The 17,024-nt window shown below is 45.3% G+C and overlaps 1 protein-coding gene across 7 annotated transcripts in view; it reads right to left on the reverse strand.

Moving 5' to 3' along the window:
• Window positions 1–3,442: 3,442 nt before the first annotated feature.
• The window catches only part of LOC143112234 (sodium/calcium exchanger 2-like), a 71,819-nt gene continuing 58,237 nt past the window's right edge, over window positions 3,443–17,024 (reverse strand). For 4 of the 7 annotated variants that reach the window (XM_076274484.1, XM_076274485.1, XM_076274483.1 and 1 more), the window contains 3 exons: window positions 15,168–15,267; window positions 4,042–4,308; window positions 3,443–3,819 (listed from right to left, as the gene is read on the reverse strand). In XM_076274484.1, the coding sequence (XP_076130599.1) occupies window positions 3,443–3,819; window positions 4,042–4,308; window positions 15,168–15,267 (744 nt within the window). Of the gene's footprint in view, window positions 3,820–4,041; window positions 4,321–15,167; window positions 15,268–17,024 lie in introns of all 7 variants that reach the window. The other 3 variants (XM_076274482.1, XM_076274481.1, XM_076274486.1) reach the window with 1 other exon arrangement.

A 17,024-nucleotide genomic window follows, 5' to 3' on the forward strand; every position in this document is an offset into this window, starting at 1 on the left:
AGTCAAGCTGCTTGCTGTTAAAGGGAATGACATTGGTTTAAAGGATGTTACACCCAAAACACACACATGACTGATAAAGAAACATAAAGCCCACCTTCTTGCGCCATGCACCGGGCGATTCATAACATTTCATAACTAAACCACACCCAATATGGACGTAATTTTGTTTAAACTATTCGCCAGTGACCATGATATTTAGACTGTCATTGTAGGGCACTGTATCTATTTCATGGCAGACATAATTAATAAGACCAAAATCCACTCATTTAATAGGTAATTTTATTGGACAACATGAATGAAACAAAATTCACAATTTAATTTCCCTACAGAAAATTAATATGAACTGACAAAATTGTGTCATACACTCATGTATTTGTGAATCAGGCCGTGTACAACTTTTACATTTAGAACTATGTAACAGAGTGCTGTGTGTGGATGTGTGGGGTGGGTGGGAGTATTGAGTAGGTGTAGTAAAAATTTCAATCTGCAAGCAATATTAATTAGTGATACCTTTGGCTAATGCAGTGGCATCACATAATTCACCAGCTACATTTTCAGATTTCAAAAGATGGGTTGCTTAGTTGTTTCTATGGTATCAACAGTAGTGGATATGGTGATGCTAACTGCTTGATGTGATATAGGGATGTTTATGGCAAGATGTTTGCTATGGTAGAGAAGGTGGTTGCTAGGATGTTTCTCTATGTGAATCTACATGAAATCTCTTCATGAGCTAAACGAGAGGTCCATAACAAAGTGCCATTAATGAATTCAAAAAAGTGTTCAGATTTAGGACAGATGGATGATGGTTTCTACCACTCAAAGAAGTTTGAGGGAAAAGACACTTGCTGAAATAGGTTAAATGAGTCATTACCCTGAAAATCTTACAAAGAAAGAATTGGATACTTGAGTATGTCTATGAGTGAGAAAACAGAAGAAAATATTTGAACAATTGATTAGAGAGATAGAAAGGAGATAAATACTGAGATGGCCAGTTAACTGTTACGGTGTAAAACAGCTGAAATATGGGGTAAGTGGATTATAGAAAGGCAGACATACAGGGCCATACATTTAGCAGATGCGCACCATGGGTCCTTACATGCAACAAAGACAGGTTTCATTGCTAGTGCACATTCATTTGGCAATTTTATAACACACACCGAGACATAAGGGCCTAAGAGTACAGACCAGTGCCTCATTTGGGTGTGTCTGATTAAAAAGGTAAGTGGAAAGGTTCACGGAAACAGTTTTGAGGGAGGCGTTCTGCCAGTTCCCTTTTTGAAATATGACCTGCTATCAGTGCAGTTTTGAGTAAGACCAGAATATGCATGTACAACTGCTGTCATATAGCCTTCGGGGGCAACTTCACTACATCAAAATAAATCAGTTACTAAAATGACCATTCATTTAACTCAACAAAACAATAGCAAATTGTTATGTAGGCTATGCAACTATATGCTGGAACTTGCATAAACTGTACATAAAACAAAACAGCCCATCATTCAACGGGGCCTTATTGTACAACAAAAAATGAATCAGAAAAGTATTGGTATTTTGTCCACATACAGTTTATATCATAGTCCTCACTCTGCTTAGACTACTGAAAAATAGTTGCAATGAAGTGGCAATGAAGACAGGCCAAGTGAGAGGACAATTTCCCAAATGTGAAAATTCTGTCAATCATTTTGTTTTACTGTTCATTAAATATGTTTTTCTTGCAAACATAGGTGAAGCTCAGGCTTTGTACAAGATCAGTATTGTTGTTTGAAATAGTACCACCAACCCCATAATGATGTTTGTATGTGACATACAACTAATCATTGTACTAGTAGCAGCAAGGGAAATGCTAGCCACTTTTGTGAAAATGTGACTCCCTTGATCTGTAAGCAAATCTCAAACAGTACAACTTACAGAAAACCATCATCCATTGCTTTTTTGTTTTGGTTTATCCTTGGCTACTGTTACAACTGTCACACAAATGTTACAACTGTCATTGAGATGAAAATTAGAGAACAGTAAGGCACATGCTTGAATTTGTCAAATCCATTTTCTCCCCTATCATTCACTTTTCTTCAATGCATACAGTACTTCCTCTCTGTCACATGGCTTTCTAGTCACCTGGTGTGCATTGAACTTGGAAGTGCAAAAAGGGAATCAATCACACTGTATACCAAGACTGTAAAGGTGTACTGCTAGGGACCATGAAAAGCTATTCAATGAATGGACTTGAAAATGAATCACAGACCCTATATATCTGCATTTGAACTGAATTCTAATTTGATTAAGGTTTCATACTGTGATTATGAACGACCACTATCACTATCAACTATTGCTATCTGCAAAGTGCCTATTGGATAACACTATGATTTTTGCACTTAATGCCCTTTTCACATATTTCATACAGTATATGTACCATACATGTTAAAAGTAAAAACTCAAAATTCAAGACTTTCTTGTGAAGGCATGGGGATGAAAGCAATATTTGTTAAAAATATAATTATTTCTGATCACATAAATTAATCCCAAGTTAAATCTTAGCCTAAAATGCATTGCTAATGTGAAAAGCTGAATCTAGAAAGTTCATCTGTTTTTCAACTCATATTTAACAGATAGTGATTTGTTATGCTAATGAGGATTACATTATTTTATTATTATTTGACCTCAAATCAATCCAATGTCTATACCTATAAATTACGTCTCATTGGGTGTATGTAGAAATTGTGCTGCTGTGGACCACGAATGCTGTTATTTAGTCGAGGAACATATCATTAATCTTTTCCTAACAGGAAAAGGAATAATCTTATCTTAGTTACATAGGATATAAAATATCCTATAGGATGTAGGATATCAGATTTTTCAATATTAATATATTCATATTTCTATACCTTTTATGTTGCAAAAAGCATATTTCTCTCAGCGATGGAAGTAACTTCACCCAAAAAAAATATGAACCTGTTCATATGAACATATGAAAGCATATGAACCTGTTCGTTTCTTCTGTGCCTTCTGACCAAACAAATGTATTAGTGTGTACATTTCTATCAGGCTTGTGCAAAATTCCAGAATTGAATTGAAACTGGCTCTTAAATTCCAATTCAATTCTTGAATTTCACTTGCATTTCAACTGAGGTAGCAAACAGGAAGCAGAATTGCAATTCGAATTGTGCACAACCCTTGATTTCTATAAGGTGATTATAGTCTTTACCTATGTGCAAATAGAAGTAAATGGGTGGATTGGGAAGAACATCCATAAAGATGTGCAGTATGACAGAATGTGCAAGCATGCAGAATATTTGGTGTATCAGAAATACACACACACATATATATATATATAAATGTATTCTGAGTGAAAAGTGTGACATTGCATATCACTCATCATTTTGTGTCAAGTTTACATATGCATTTGTGTGTATGTGTCCTTGTGTGCACTTCTGCTTCCATTCACTCAGAAGCCAGCGATGTGGCAGTATACCTCCAGACTGGAGAAAAGAATGTAGAGAAACCACAGGCCTATGAAAAGAAAAACTGTGCAGATCCTGAAGCACCGTGGACCCCCAAGTTCTCCTCCAACAGCTGGCTTTCGTCGAAGCATTAGCACACCAATACAGACAAAGGCAAAGATGGTGTAGAGGGTAACCGAGAAGGCTAAAGAGCCAGGCTCCACACGGAACACTTCTCCTTTGACTTCCCAGTAGACAGCCGCTGCTGACCATGCTACACCAATGCCCAGGAACACGTTCACAGCATTGCTGCCCGTCACATTTCCCACCGAGGCGTCAGCATACTGGTCCTGTACAGCAGCCACTTTACTAGCAAACGTATCTAAGGGAGGAAATTGTTAAGAAAAAGGAAATGAACTAGACAGAATATTCAAGTATTTTTCTCCAAGAAGTTACTGTTATATTATTTTCATTACACCATACCATACTATCACACAGACTTTTGCAAAAAGGACAAACCAGCAATAACTCCCAACCTCTTACTTTTGCATGCATGTAGTTGATTGATCCCACACAACACTGTCTTCCATAAAGGGGCACCCACCTGGTATGGAAGTACCCAGAGCCACAAACACTATAGCAGTGACTGAGTCCTTTAAGCCTACAGTGCAGCCAAAGTGGGAGGCCAGGTCTCCAATGACAGCTGTAAGAAGACCTATCACACAGATTGAGACAATGAAGCAGGCCCAGCCCTTCCAGTACCCAGTAGGGGGCACAAAGGCAAAGAGAACCTTCCAGAATACTGTGAGGATGTGCAGGCAGTAGTCACAGCCAGATGGTTGCAGCTGGTCTCCTTCATTGCCTTCTTCACCTTCTCCATCACCTGGAAACATGGACACTATTTTTCAAATGTATTCCTATAAAGAAGGTGCTAACTTTTGAATGAATTAAAGTTATGTAACTAAATTATTTATATATGTCTTGCAATACAATTGATGCATATTTGTTGGCATCTTCATGCTTTGGAGATGACATGGTTGCAAAATTGCAATGGTTCAAATTCTTTTTTTTTTTAATTCAATAATGTTTAGGTGTACAGATCAATTCAGGAGCATTTGGGGAGTTCTTTAATGTTTCTAGGGGGAGTGAAGCTTAATATGTAATAACAGAAGTAAATATGCACATGTACAAAGCTCAAGGTGCTGCTCTGTCAGGACTGTCGCCCTTTGTGAAATCCTTTTCATGTACAAGGTACAAAAGCCTGGCCCCTAGAAGTCCTTCTTTATTGTCTAATTCTTTAATGTCTAATGTTAATCAGTCAGTCCTTGAAATCCACAGGCAGTATCTAAAATTGTTTTGGGTTTTTGGTTGTGTTGGAATATTTTACCTTACAGCGTAAAATACATATTTATTACAAAATGTATTTGTATACTCTTTGTTTGTATCCTATGTGCTATGTGCCATGATGTTTTTGTACTGTGGTTGTGGCAGCCTTTACCCTATTATCCAAAACAAATGTCCTCTTTATGAGACCTACCTATTTCTTTTGTTTGATTGAAAAACAATCATCTGAGCTACCTAGCATCATGAAAACAGTATCTGTTTCGACCTCACTCTGACCGTCACTACGGTCTAAAAAAGGAATGATCACCTTCGTTCTGCCTATCACCAAGACCATATGTCAACAAAGTCATGCCCATGACCTCCGGAAGCAGAACGACTCGAGCTTGTAAATAGCGGAGATTGCTCCCGGTTCAGTCTCTCACCTTGATCGCCTCATCTGAGACCTGTGATACGTGAGTACGTACTTTCACTGCTTTCTTGCTTTGACTGTGTTTGTTAGTCTGCATGTACAGTAACCTGTGTTTTTTTCAGGAAACTTCGTTTAACTTTGTTTGACTTGTTGACGCCTTTCCTGAGTTCACCCCATACCGCACGGCGGAGGGGCTAGTGTGAGCCTGCTGCCTGCGTTCGCGCACTGCTGCGGGCCGCCGTTTCAGTGTTAATTTCCTTGTGTGTGCCAGGTTTCCGGGTTGTTGTTTGTTAACTACTGTGTACTTTATCTGGCTGTTCGCGGCTAGTTGGGCTTGGTGTGAGCCTGCTGGGTGCGTTCGCGCACCGGCGTGGGCCACTGTTATTATTTCTGTTTACTGCTCTGGCAGCCGGAACCTGTGTGGGCCTGATCAGCGCGTATGTGCTCGGCCGCTTAGGCGCTAATGTTACTGTGTGCTTCTTGTTAGCTTTGTTGTTGTGTGCTAGGCTACTTGCAAAAGGTAAGTTTAGCTGTTTGTGTCTGCTAGGTGCAGTCTTGCACAAGGTGCGGGCTGCTGTGTGTCTTTTCTCCAGTTGTCCACTGGTGTACGTCGGCGCATGCGTTCGCGAACTGGTGGCCGCCTTCTTTGTATATCTGTTGTGTACCCCGTCGCTGCTGTCCGCAGCTAGCTGGGCCAGTGTGAGCCTGCTAAGCGTGTCCGCACGCTGCTTCAGGCCACCCGTGTACTGTATTACACCACTGCTGTATCTCTTTACGGGCTGCTGCTTGCAGACCCAGTGCGTTGTACAGCCGAGGTAAGTGCCTTATTGTATTGTATTGTATTGTGTTGTATTGCATTGTGTTTTTCTGTGGTAGGCTATGGCGGCACACTACTGCAGAGTCTGTAGGGCCGCAATGGCCCCCAATGACGGGCATAGAGAGTGTCCCGCTTGCCTTGGGGCCGCCCACCTCCTGGAGGATGTCGACAGCCCCTGCAGCGCAGCCTGTGACCTTCCTAGGGAGGAACGGCTCCGCCGGGCTGACCAGGCATGTGGCCACGTGCGTGGACGGGACAGGCGGCGCTCACCCGACCGACCATCTCTCATATGCATGGCCGTAAGCATACGCACAAGCGTGAACGGCAACATGAGTCCCCTTCCAGGCATGATTAGGTGGAGGTCCCTGGACCTGCTAAGCGCTCGGCTCCAGCTGCCGTGACCGAGGGTAATGGCACGGAGTCGCTTCAGATTCTCTCAGCTCTCCAGGCTCTGGCTAGGAGGATGGTCAGGCTGGAGGGTCTCCAGGGCACGTCATCCTCTTCTCTGCCCCCTGGCCAGGAAGGTCTCTCCCCATCCAGGCCTGAGAGCCATGGTGCGGATGTTGATCTGGGTGATGTGGATGTGCTGTCGCTCCATGCCCCTCGTTCTACGATCGATGACGTAAGCGGGGACGGCCTCCTGGATGAGCTACATTCAGACATGGTGGAGCCAACTGATGAATCCACGGTGCCAGGGGAGGTCCCTGTCGGCTCCTTGATGTCACGGGTGTTGAGTGCCTCCAATATCCTGGGTCTTCAGGCCCCTATACCAGACATGGCTTCCCTTGGGGGCGTCTGGGAAGGCGTCTCGCACAGCAGCCCACCACCCTGTATACCCGTGGCAGAGGATTACACGAAGGTGCTGCGGACGGCATGGGGTAAGTCGCTACAGCGCCCCCAATTCAATCCAGGTTGCCGTCAGCTGGCGAAGGCTGCCTATCCGGCCGACTCAGGGCTGGAGGATATGCCACCGGTCGAGCAGTCCGTCGCCGCCTGGACTTCCCTGGGGCCTGCCAATGCATCTCCCAATCCACGCTGCCCGCGTAAGGAGTGTGCCAAGACGGACCGTCTCATCACTCACTGCTTTGACGCATCAGCACGGGCAGCCCGTATGGGCAACGCCCTGGCTATCACTCTGGCGGCTCTGCGAAAAATTATGAGCCCGGAGGACCATGATGCAAGGGCCCTGGTGGATGCCGCACTGTCAGCCCACTCCCAGCTGACGCGTGATGTGGGGAGTGCTATGGCCTCTGCCGTGCTGTGCCGTAGACAGGTGTGGCTTGCCCAAACCTCTCTCCCTGATGCCATCAGGACAGACCTGTTAGGTCTCCCTGTGGTGCCTGGGCATGTGTTCCATCCAGACTCCCAGGGGGTGCTGGACAGAGTGGAACAGGCTGGCGCTTCTAGAGAAACTGGTCAGCGTGTGTGCCACAGGCGGGCTCCGGTTCCCCAAAGGGCAGCATCAGGTAAGTATGGGCGGTGGCAGCCCGCCCGAACACCACAGGTAAGTATCAACTATGCTGCCCCACGGGACCGGCGCTTTCGTGCACCAGACCAGAGCTCAGCCCCAACTCCCTGGCCCAGAGGTCAGCGAAGACCTCGACGGGGCCCAAGCAGAGGTGCAGGCCGCGGTGGCGGTCCTGCCTAGGGATCCAAGGCTGCCCGTCGATTGCCCTTCCCAGCTGTCCAGGACCTCCTGGGAAGGGATTGTGCCAGACTCTTGGGTTGTGGCTACGGTGACTCACGGTTACCGTCTACAGTTTTGACGGCGGCCCCCTACGTTTTCAGGGGTCAAGATGACGTCTGTGAAAGACCCCCTTTTAAATTCCGTGCTTGTCAAGGAGGTCCAGGAGTTGCTTCTGAAAAGGGCCATCTCAGAAGTACCGCCGCACGCACAGCACACTGGGTTTTATTCCAAATATTTTATTGTGCCCAAAAAAGACGGAGGTTACTGGCCGGTCATCGACCTCAGGCCCTTGAACCAGTACCTCAAAGTGCTGCCATTCAAAATGGTCCACGTTGGAATAGTGATTCGTTCCATCCAGGAAGGGGAGTGGTTTACGTCTCTGGATCTAAAAGACGCGTACTTCCACGTCCCTATCTGCCCAGCACACAGGTCCTTCCTCCGCTTCGCCTTCCAAGGCAGGGTGTTCCAGTTTCTGGTCCTCCCATTTGGCCTTTCACTGGCCCCCAGAATTTTTACTCGCGTGGTGGCAGCCGCGCTAGCCCCCCTCCAGGTCCGGGGCCTAAAGATCCTGGGCCCTGGGTTTCACGGTCAACTGGAAAAAAAGCAACTTGCAGCCCCGCCAGCAGGCGGACTTCCTTGGTGTCCTCCTCGACTCAGTCAGCATGACGGCGTCTCTCACTCCACGGAGGGCAGACAGCTTGACCGAGGCTCTGACAGGCTTTCGGCTGGGCAGGCTGGTCACCGCCCACAAAGTCCAGAGGCTGTTGGGCTTACTGGCTGCGGCAGCTGCGGTACTGCCATTGGGCCTGCTGAAGGCACGCCCCCTGCAGTGTTGGTTCAATGCCTTTCAGCTCCACCCGAGGGACGACAGGCATGTGAAGTTGCGGGTGTCTCCTGCTTGCATCCGAGCCCTGCGTCCTTGGAGGGACAGGAGGTTCTTGCTCCAGGGTGTTCCACTGGGGGGCCTTCCTCACAAGAGGCAAGTCATCTCGACAGACGCTTCTCTGACAGGCTGGGGAGCTGTCTGGGAAGGGCTGTCAGCGAGGGGCGTGTGGCCGCCCTCCTGGACGTCAGAGCGCATCAACGTCCTCGAGCTGAAGGCTATCCATCTCGCCCTGCAGAGGTTCCTGCCAGGGTTGCGAAGCCAACATGTTCTGGTGAGGTCAGACAGCACCTCGGCGGTGTATCATGTCAATCACCAAGGCGGCACGAGGTCCCAGCGGTGCCTCCAGGTGGCGGAGGAGTTGCTGTCATGGGCATGGCCGCGTCTGGCTTCAGTGAGGGCAGCACACGTTCCAAGCATGGAGAACAGGGCGGCCGACATTCTCTCCAGGACCGGGCCACTCCCGGGGGAATGGAGATTGAACCCAGAGGTGGTCAGCCAGGTCTGGACTCAGTATGGTACTGCACAAGTGGACCTGTTTGCGTCGGCGGAGACGACTCACTGCCCAGAGTGGTACTCTCTCGTGGGACAGGGAGGCAGTTTGGGCCTGGATGCTCTGTCACAAGACTGGCCGACAGGCTTGTTGTACGCTTTTCCTCCATCCCCTCTTGTACCTCAGGTCCTGTGGAGGATCAGGGAGGGCCAACACACAGTTCTGCTGGTTGCTCCACGGTGGCCGACGAGGCCTTGGTTCCCAGACCTTCTCCGGCTCCTGCAGGGTCAGCCATGGCAGTTACCCTGCTGGGCGGATCTTCTGTCCCAAGCAGACGGGCAGATCTGGCATCCGAACCCAGGTGCCCTGCGCCTGTGGGTTTGGCCCCTGCAGAGTCCTTCATTGAACAGCTAGCTGAGTCTGTGCAGGAGACTCTGAACAACGCCAGGGCTCCTTCTACTAAAGCTTGCTATGCACTCAGGTGGAGGATCTTTTCGGATTGGTGTGCCAGCTTGGGTCTTGAGCCAGCGGTTTGCCCTGTGCCTCAAGTTTTGCGCTTCTTGCAGTCCTATTTGGATCAAGGCAAGGCTGTCAGTACTGTGAAGGTTTATGCCTCGGCCATTTCAGCCTTTCACCAGGGTGCGGATAACAGGCCCTTGGGTAGGCATTCACTGATTGGTCAGTTTTTAAAAGGGGCCCGCCGGTTGCGTCCAGTTCGCACTTTGCGGGCACCAAACTGGGATTTGCCCACTGTTTTAATGTCTCTTACTGAAGGCCCGTATGAGCCCATTTTAGACGCAGATCTGCGATCGTTGTCTCTGAAAACTTGCTTTCTCCTGGCTCTTTGTTCGGCCAGGCGCGTCGGGGAGCTGTGCGCCCTCTCCGTCAGCGAAGACTGCCTGAGGTGGCAGGCAGGGGGCACTGGCGTGTCACTTTGGCCTAATCCAGCCTTCCTGCCTAAGGTTCTAAATCAGCAGTCTATCAACCAGGTTCTGGTGCTGACTCAATTCCAGCCGTCTGCTGCCTCACAGGCAGAGCGCGACAAGTTGCTCACTCTGTGCCCAGTCAGGGCTTTGAGAGCTTATCTGGCCCGTACACAGTCATTGAGGAGGGAACACACTCAATTTTTTGTCTGTTATGGAACGGCGAAGCAGGGGCTGCCGCTTTCCAAACAGCGGCTGTCACATTGGCTGGTTGAGGTTATTTCCCATGCCTACCGGGCTCTGGGAATGCCAGTCCCTTCGGGTACAAGGGCTCACTCCACCAGGAGTATGGCTACGTCTTGGGCTGCCCTTAAGGGGGTACCAGCAAGTGATATCTGTGCAGCGGCTTCATGGGCAACGCCTTGCACTTTTACCAGGTTTTATAGGGTGGACGTCACTCGTCCAGCTCCGGTTGGCGACACTGCCCTCATGTCCGTGACCGAGCGATGTTTTAATGGTTAGCTTAGAGCTCCTCGCGACTTTTTTGGTATGTGTCATCCCTTTTTTAGACCGTAGTGACGGTCAGAGTGAGGTCGAAACAGATCGTAAGTTACGCATGTAACTATGGATCTGTGAGACAGAGGGATGACCGTCACTATCCTTGTCGCTCGGACCATCCTGAGGCGCTCAAGGTAGGAGACTGAACCGGGAGCAATCTCCGCTATTTACAAGCTCGAGTCGTTCTGCTTCCGGAGGTCATGGGCATGACTTTGTTGACATATGGTCTCGGCTGATAGGCAGAACGAAGGTGATCATTCCTTTTTTAGACCGTAGTGACGGTCATCCCTCGGTCTCACAGATCCATAGTTACATGCGTAACTTACGTTTTCTTCTGTCACACTGTGACCTCTAACTGCTCTGTGGCAACTCTATTTCCCCCAAAGTTTATAATTTATAGGGTTTTTCTAGCCTTTAAAAAGTGTGGAGGTGACCATTGCCATATGGGGCTATATTTTGGGGCACCAGCGCATGGCGTACAGTTCGTTTTTCAGTCACGTGAAGTTGAATTCGGTATTTTGCACCTTTATTTTTTAAGCATTGCGCCCAGGGGTGTGGCAATTAACAACCTAGGGCGGGCCCTGGCGCGTTGTCTAAAAATCGCTATCATACACCACCTAAACCTGGTCAGAAGTCAATGGCGAGTTGTTCATATGCTATTTTACGAGCGCATGTCAACAGTCATATTGGCAGGTGCACGCACCATCCTTCTATCATTCATGAACGCACACCAGCGCACGTCCATGCAAAGCATTACAAATTGCACGTTTACAATGGTAAACATAATTAGAATAAAGATATTATGAAATACTGTACATCTCATGATGAGTAGTTATTCACCATCATTTGCAAATTGGTAATGACGGTTAAAAGTGATTAGGGGAGAGCTGAAGACGCACTGTCACGAGATATAAGCAACTCCTCTGCAGGATAAATGTTGTTTTATTCAGTCATTTGAGCAACATTAGGGTAAGTGTTGCTTTTTCCAGCCTATGTTTTCGATGGTAACCCATTGTCAGTCAATAGTGAAAGTAACTGCATATAACTGTCTTGTCGTTGACTGACTCCTTGGTGAAGTTAGTTTCACTTTGCCAATGAGTTCAAATAATAGACGAGTGCAAATGCGTGAAGGCTATGCTAAGTTTTAGTAAAGCATGGTTTAAGAATGACTATTCCATACGGTCTCGCAAGCAGCCTCCTTCAAATGCGCCGTTGAATGCCAAAATACCGATGCATTTATTTGACATATCGTGCGTTGCGCCGTTAAAGGGAATGACAGATGTCATTCTCATTGGTTTAAAATGATGTTACGCCCCAAACACACCCATATGACTGATTAAAAGACCTAGGAACACCTTGTTACGCCATGCGCTCCACTTTTGAGGACGAAAACCCTCCCAATGTGAACTGGAAATCCTACTAAATTTGAATAGACTTTTGACGAGTGACGATGCACTTTAGAATGTCATGATAGGGCCCTTTGTATGCGGAGTGTATTAGCAGTTTTGCACATTCTGGTTTGTAAGAACAAAAACCCTTTGAAAGAATGAAAGGGGTTTCATATGGGGCGCCAAATGTAACATGCCTTATTTCGTGGACAGAATGACTTTTGTGTGACAAAATACATATATTCATTACGAAACCATGTTACATCGTAACGCCTTTTGTCCACGGAATGCACAAATTGGTTTGCATTGTGTCCACGAAACAGAGAGCACATCATTTCGTGGACGAAATTGACTGGTGGCCTTTTCATTTCGTGGACATAATGCTGAATGCACTATTCACTGTCGTAGACGAAATAAACTCTTTTTTTTGGTCAAAAGTAATTCTGTCTACGAAAATACGGAGTGCACCTACACGCATCATTCTGTGAATCCCATTTCAATTTCGTCCACGAAAGTATTGTGTTGTGTTACAGAAGGCATTCCGTCCACGCAATAGTAACTTACGAAATGCATTCAGTGACATATGCTTTCATTCTGTGGACGAAATGCATAATAGACATACAATACATTTCGTGAGTCAGCAGTTTACGAAATGAATTATGTGTCACGATAATTTCATTATGTGGACGAAATGCATAACAGAATCACAAAATCAGTTTTGTGACCTGCTGCAATACATTTCGTGAGTCAGCAGTTTACGGAATTAATTATGTGTCACGGTCATTTCATTACGTGGACGAAATGCATAACAGAATCACGAAATCAGCTTTGTGACCTGCTGCAATACATTTCGTGAGTCAGCAGTTTACGGAATGAATTATGTGTCATGATAATTCCATTACGTGGACGAAATGCATAACAGAATCACAAAATCAGTTTTGTGAACTGCTAAAATACATTTCGTGAGTCAGCAGTTTACTGAATGAATTATGTGTCACGATAATTTCATTACGTGGTCGAAATGCATAATAGAATCACGAAATCAGTTTTGTGACCTGCTAAAATACATTGTGAGTCAGCAGTTTGCAGGATGAATTAGCCAGTGGGTAGCCTAGGCTACCATTTAGAAGTGGCCAGTTCAATCGCGCCTCCCGTTAGTCAGAGCTCCGTGAAACAAAGGAAAGCCCTCTATTTGGACGGGCAAGTAGGCATAGCGATTAGGCCTATTATGCGTGCACTCCAGCGAGACGATATAAACTAGGCCTACTGTTAGGCCTACAACAAGTCGCGATTTATTAGGCTATCCAATCGCTATACTGTTTTCATGAACATTACAGGAATCCACTTCTTGATTGTTTTAAATATAGTTGCTTAGCCTACCCACGTCAGTTTTTGTCAGTTTCATTTGCACAGACACGCATAGGGCTCTATCTTCCGTCCCGGCGCAATTGACTTTGTATACTCGCGCGTTTGTCTTTCCTATTTTGCAGTCAGCGCATATTGGAATTTTCCCTCCACAGGTACATGCCTGTAAATTAGGGAATTCGATTGCGCCCACGGGGGCGGTTCAGCGAAAAGACGGGGCGTGTTCCGGCGCAAACGTTCATTGTTGATATTTTGCAGTTTCAGAAAACAATTCCGCCACAGACCAGGAACTCCCTGGTCTAAAGTCTGTGGCGAAAATGCAGATGCTATTTTAAGGGCGCATGCATGACCACAGGCCTGCATGAATGAATGCGTTGCACACCAATCTACAGACACCCCCGTGCACAAAGTGAATTGCGTTTTGCGCAGACACTTCCGTTTTAGACCATTAAAATAGAGCCCATAGACTTTAAGTATAAGTATAAGTATGAGTATATATACTCTTTTGATTTGGTCTCTGCATTTATCCCAATCCGTGAATTAGTGAAACACACACACACAGTGAACACACAGTGAGGTGAAGCACACACTAATCCCGACGCAGTGAGCTGCCTGCATCAACAGCGGTGCTTGGGGAGCAGTGAGGGGTTAGGTGCCTTGCTCAAGGGCACTTCAGCCGTACCTACTGGTCAGGATTCGAACCGGCAAGCCGTTGCAAAGCCTCTGAATGCAGCCAGCTGCCCCGTTTACCGGCAATGCTACAGCGGACTTAAGCTGCCACCTCGTGGCGATAAGTTGCAATGCATTTCACGCAGCTCTGTGAATAACGGGAGGCGCGAGTGCCACTTCTAAATGGGACCCACTGGCTAATTCATTCCGCAAACTGCTGACTCACGAAATGTATTTTAGCAGGTTACAAAACTGATTTCGTGATTCTCTTATGCATTTCGTCCACGTAATAAAATTATCATGACACATAATTCATTCCGTAAACTGCTGACTCACAAAATGAATTGTAGCAGGTCACAAAGCTGATTTCGTGATTCTGTTATGCATTTCGTCCACGTAATAAAATTATCGTGACACATAATTCATTTTGTAAACGGCTGACTCACGAAATCTATTGTACGTGATTCTATTATGCATTTCGTCCACAGAATGAAAGCATATGTCACTAAATGCATTTCGTAAGTTATTAAGTTACTATTGCGTGGACGGAATGCCTTCTGTAACACAACACAATACTTTCGTGGACGAAATTGAAATGGGATTCACAGAATGATGCGTGTACTGTAGGTGCATTCCATATTTTTGTAGACAGAATTACTTTTTATGTCCATGAAAGGAAAAGGCCACCAGTCAATTTCGTCCACGAAATGATGTGCTCTCTTAGTGTTTCGTGGACACAATGCAAACCAATTTGTGCATTCCGTGGACAAAAGGCGTTACAATGTAACATGGTTTCGTAATGAATATATGTATTTCATCACACAAAAGTCATTCTTTAGTTTCGAGAAAACAGAAGAGCTCCGCTTCAACCCTCTGTGTACAGAACTTTATTATCATCCAAAAATAGACCCCAGGTTGTTCTTAGACTGACGTTGGCCTTTGTATTGGACTGACACAATCAGCAGCGAAATAGCCCTCTTTTTGTCTCAGCCCAAGTACAAGCCCTACTCTCACTCAAGTTATATTGCTTGAATAATCCACAGCTTCTTAGTGTTGTTCAGAAACCCAAGCACTTCTATATCAATTCCAATTATGCTTTGAGAAGTATTTTGGCATGTAAATAAACACAATTGTCCTGTGTACATGACATGAAAATAAATATTTTCTCTTAAATGATCCCACTACAGAGCTTACCTCCAAGAACAGTTATAGCCTCAATAAACTGTTCCTTCCAGGAGAGAGTTCCAATCACTGCAGCCATATTAGTATCTTTCAGCAACTCATCCACTGTGGTCTGAGCACAAAAACTGTCATCAGCACTTGATATTTACAGATGGCTTTGCAAATATACTGTTACCACATGTTTCAAGTAGAAAGATGATAACTCTAATATCACTTTCAAACCATATACAGGGGTACATATTTCAATTGATGGGGTGGGTATTGAAAGAGTTTCTGAAATACAATTCCTTGGAGTCACTATTGATGATCAAATGAGTTGGAAACCACATATTAAACATCTGCAAACTAAGTTATCAAGGAGCATTGCAGTGATAAATAAAGCAAAACTATTTCTGGGTCACAACCCACTCCACAGTCTTTACTGTTCACTAGTTTTACCTTATTTAACTTACTGTGTGGAAGTCTGGGGCAATACTTACAAAAGCTTATTATACTCACTGTTAACTACAAAAAAGGGTGTTAACTACAAAAAAGGGCAGTACACATCATTCACAAGGTTGGATATCTGGACCATACTCATTCACTATTTCTACATGTACAGTCAAAAAGTTTGAAATTCATTGATATTGTACTATACCAAACTGTACAAATAATGCATAAGGCAAAAAGTAACAAACTCCCAGGGAATATTCAGCAACTGTACAACATACAAGAAGGACATCAAATTCAATTTTAAAAGGTTCAGTAACAGAACAACTATGAGAGGTTTCAGTATTTAATTTTTGGGGTAAGGCTATGGAATGGTTTGAATGTGGAATTAAAGCAGTGTGAAAACATTAACCAGTTCAGAAAAAGGTATAAACAGATGGTTTTCCAGCAGTACAAGAATGAAGGGGGGGCACATTGTGGTGCTGATCATCTGGGGTGGTAGTATTGCTACAGTGGTATGATGCCACTCCCATGACAAATGGTGCTGTTGATGTGGCTGTGTGTACATGTATAATGTTATGCATGCATACGTTGTCTCCCCCTATCGCTTCTCCGCGGAAAAACCGAATATGCAACTTTCTGTTCCCGGTCCGAGGAAATCTGGATGTGACTCAGCAGAAGTATCCAATCGCGCCTCGAAAATGTAGTAAGATTGTAGTTTCGAAGAAGACTGCAAAACGGACACCGACTTGGCTTTGTTGCTGTTGAAATTGTAAGTAGCCTACCCTTGGGTGAACTTCGTTTTTGTTATGTGGTTTCCTAGTCTCTTGAACAATGTGTTTGCTCGACCGTTTTATTGAGAGCCCAGTATGTGCTTAGCTTGGTATCTTGATGGCTAGCTCACTAGCTAGTGGGGGTTTAGCGTAGCAGTCACTTGCTACCGAAGCTGCAGGGGGAGCTATGTCGTGAAAAATGCGAGCCCAAATCCAGCGAAAACCCAGAAACAGCGAAGGAATAACCAGACCTGCATAGTGCTTCTTTAAAAAGAGATCTTATTTTTTTCTTTCTGCCAAATGATGGCATATGTGTTTATAACTGGCACATTTTGAAATAAATACAATTCAATTCAATTCAATACAGAATTGTCTACAGATGAGAAATTGTGGCTGAAATCAATCACATTCCTGCCTGCAGAATTTATTCTGATAATTTCTATTCACATCACTCACATTAGATTAAGCACACATGTAAAACGTGACTTCAACATTTACCAAAAACTACCATAAAAGATTATACTATAATTATGCCATTTTACTCTCAGTGGTTGACTGACGTGTTTAGGCATTCAGAATTCATGCTCTTTAAAATAAAATACCACTGTGCTTATTTGACGATGATGATGAAAAGGAAAAGACAGCTCTGGGGGCTCTGTAATGGCTT

The sequence above is a fragment of the Alosa pseudoharengus genome, unplaced genomic scaffold (genome assembly GCF_046254945.1).
Source record: "Alosa pseudoharengus isolate Yale_2024_CS ecotype anadromous, Long Island Sound unplaced genomic scaffold, YU_APseudo_1.1 YU_APseudo_1.1_scf_8, whole genome shotgun sequence".
Classification (NCBI taxonomy): Eukaryota; Metazoa; Chordata; class Actinopteri; order Clupeiformes; family Clupeidae; genus Alosa; species Alosa pseudoharengus.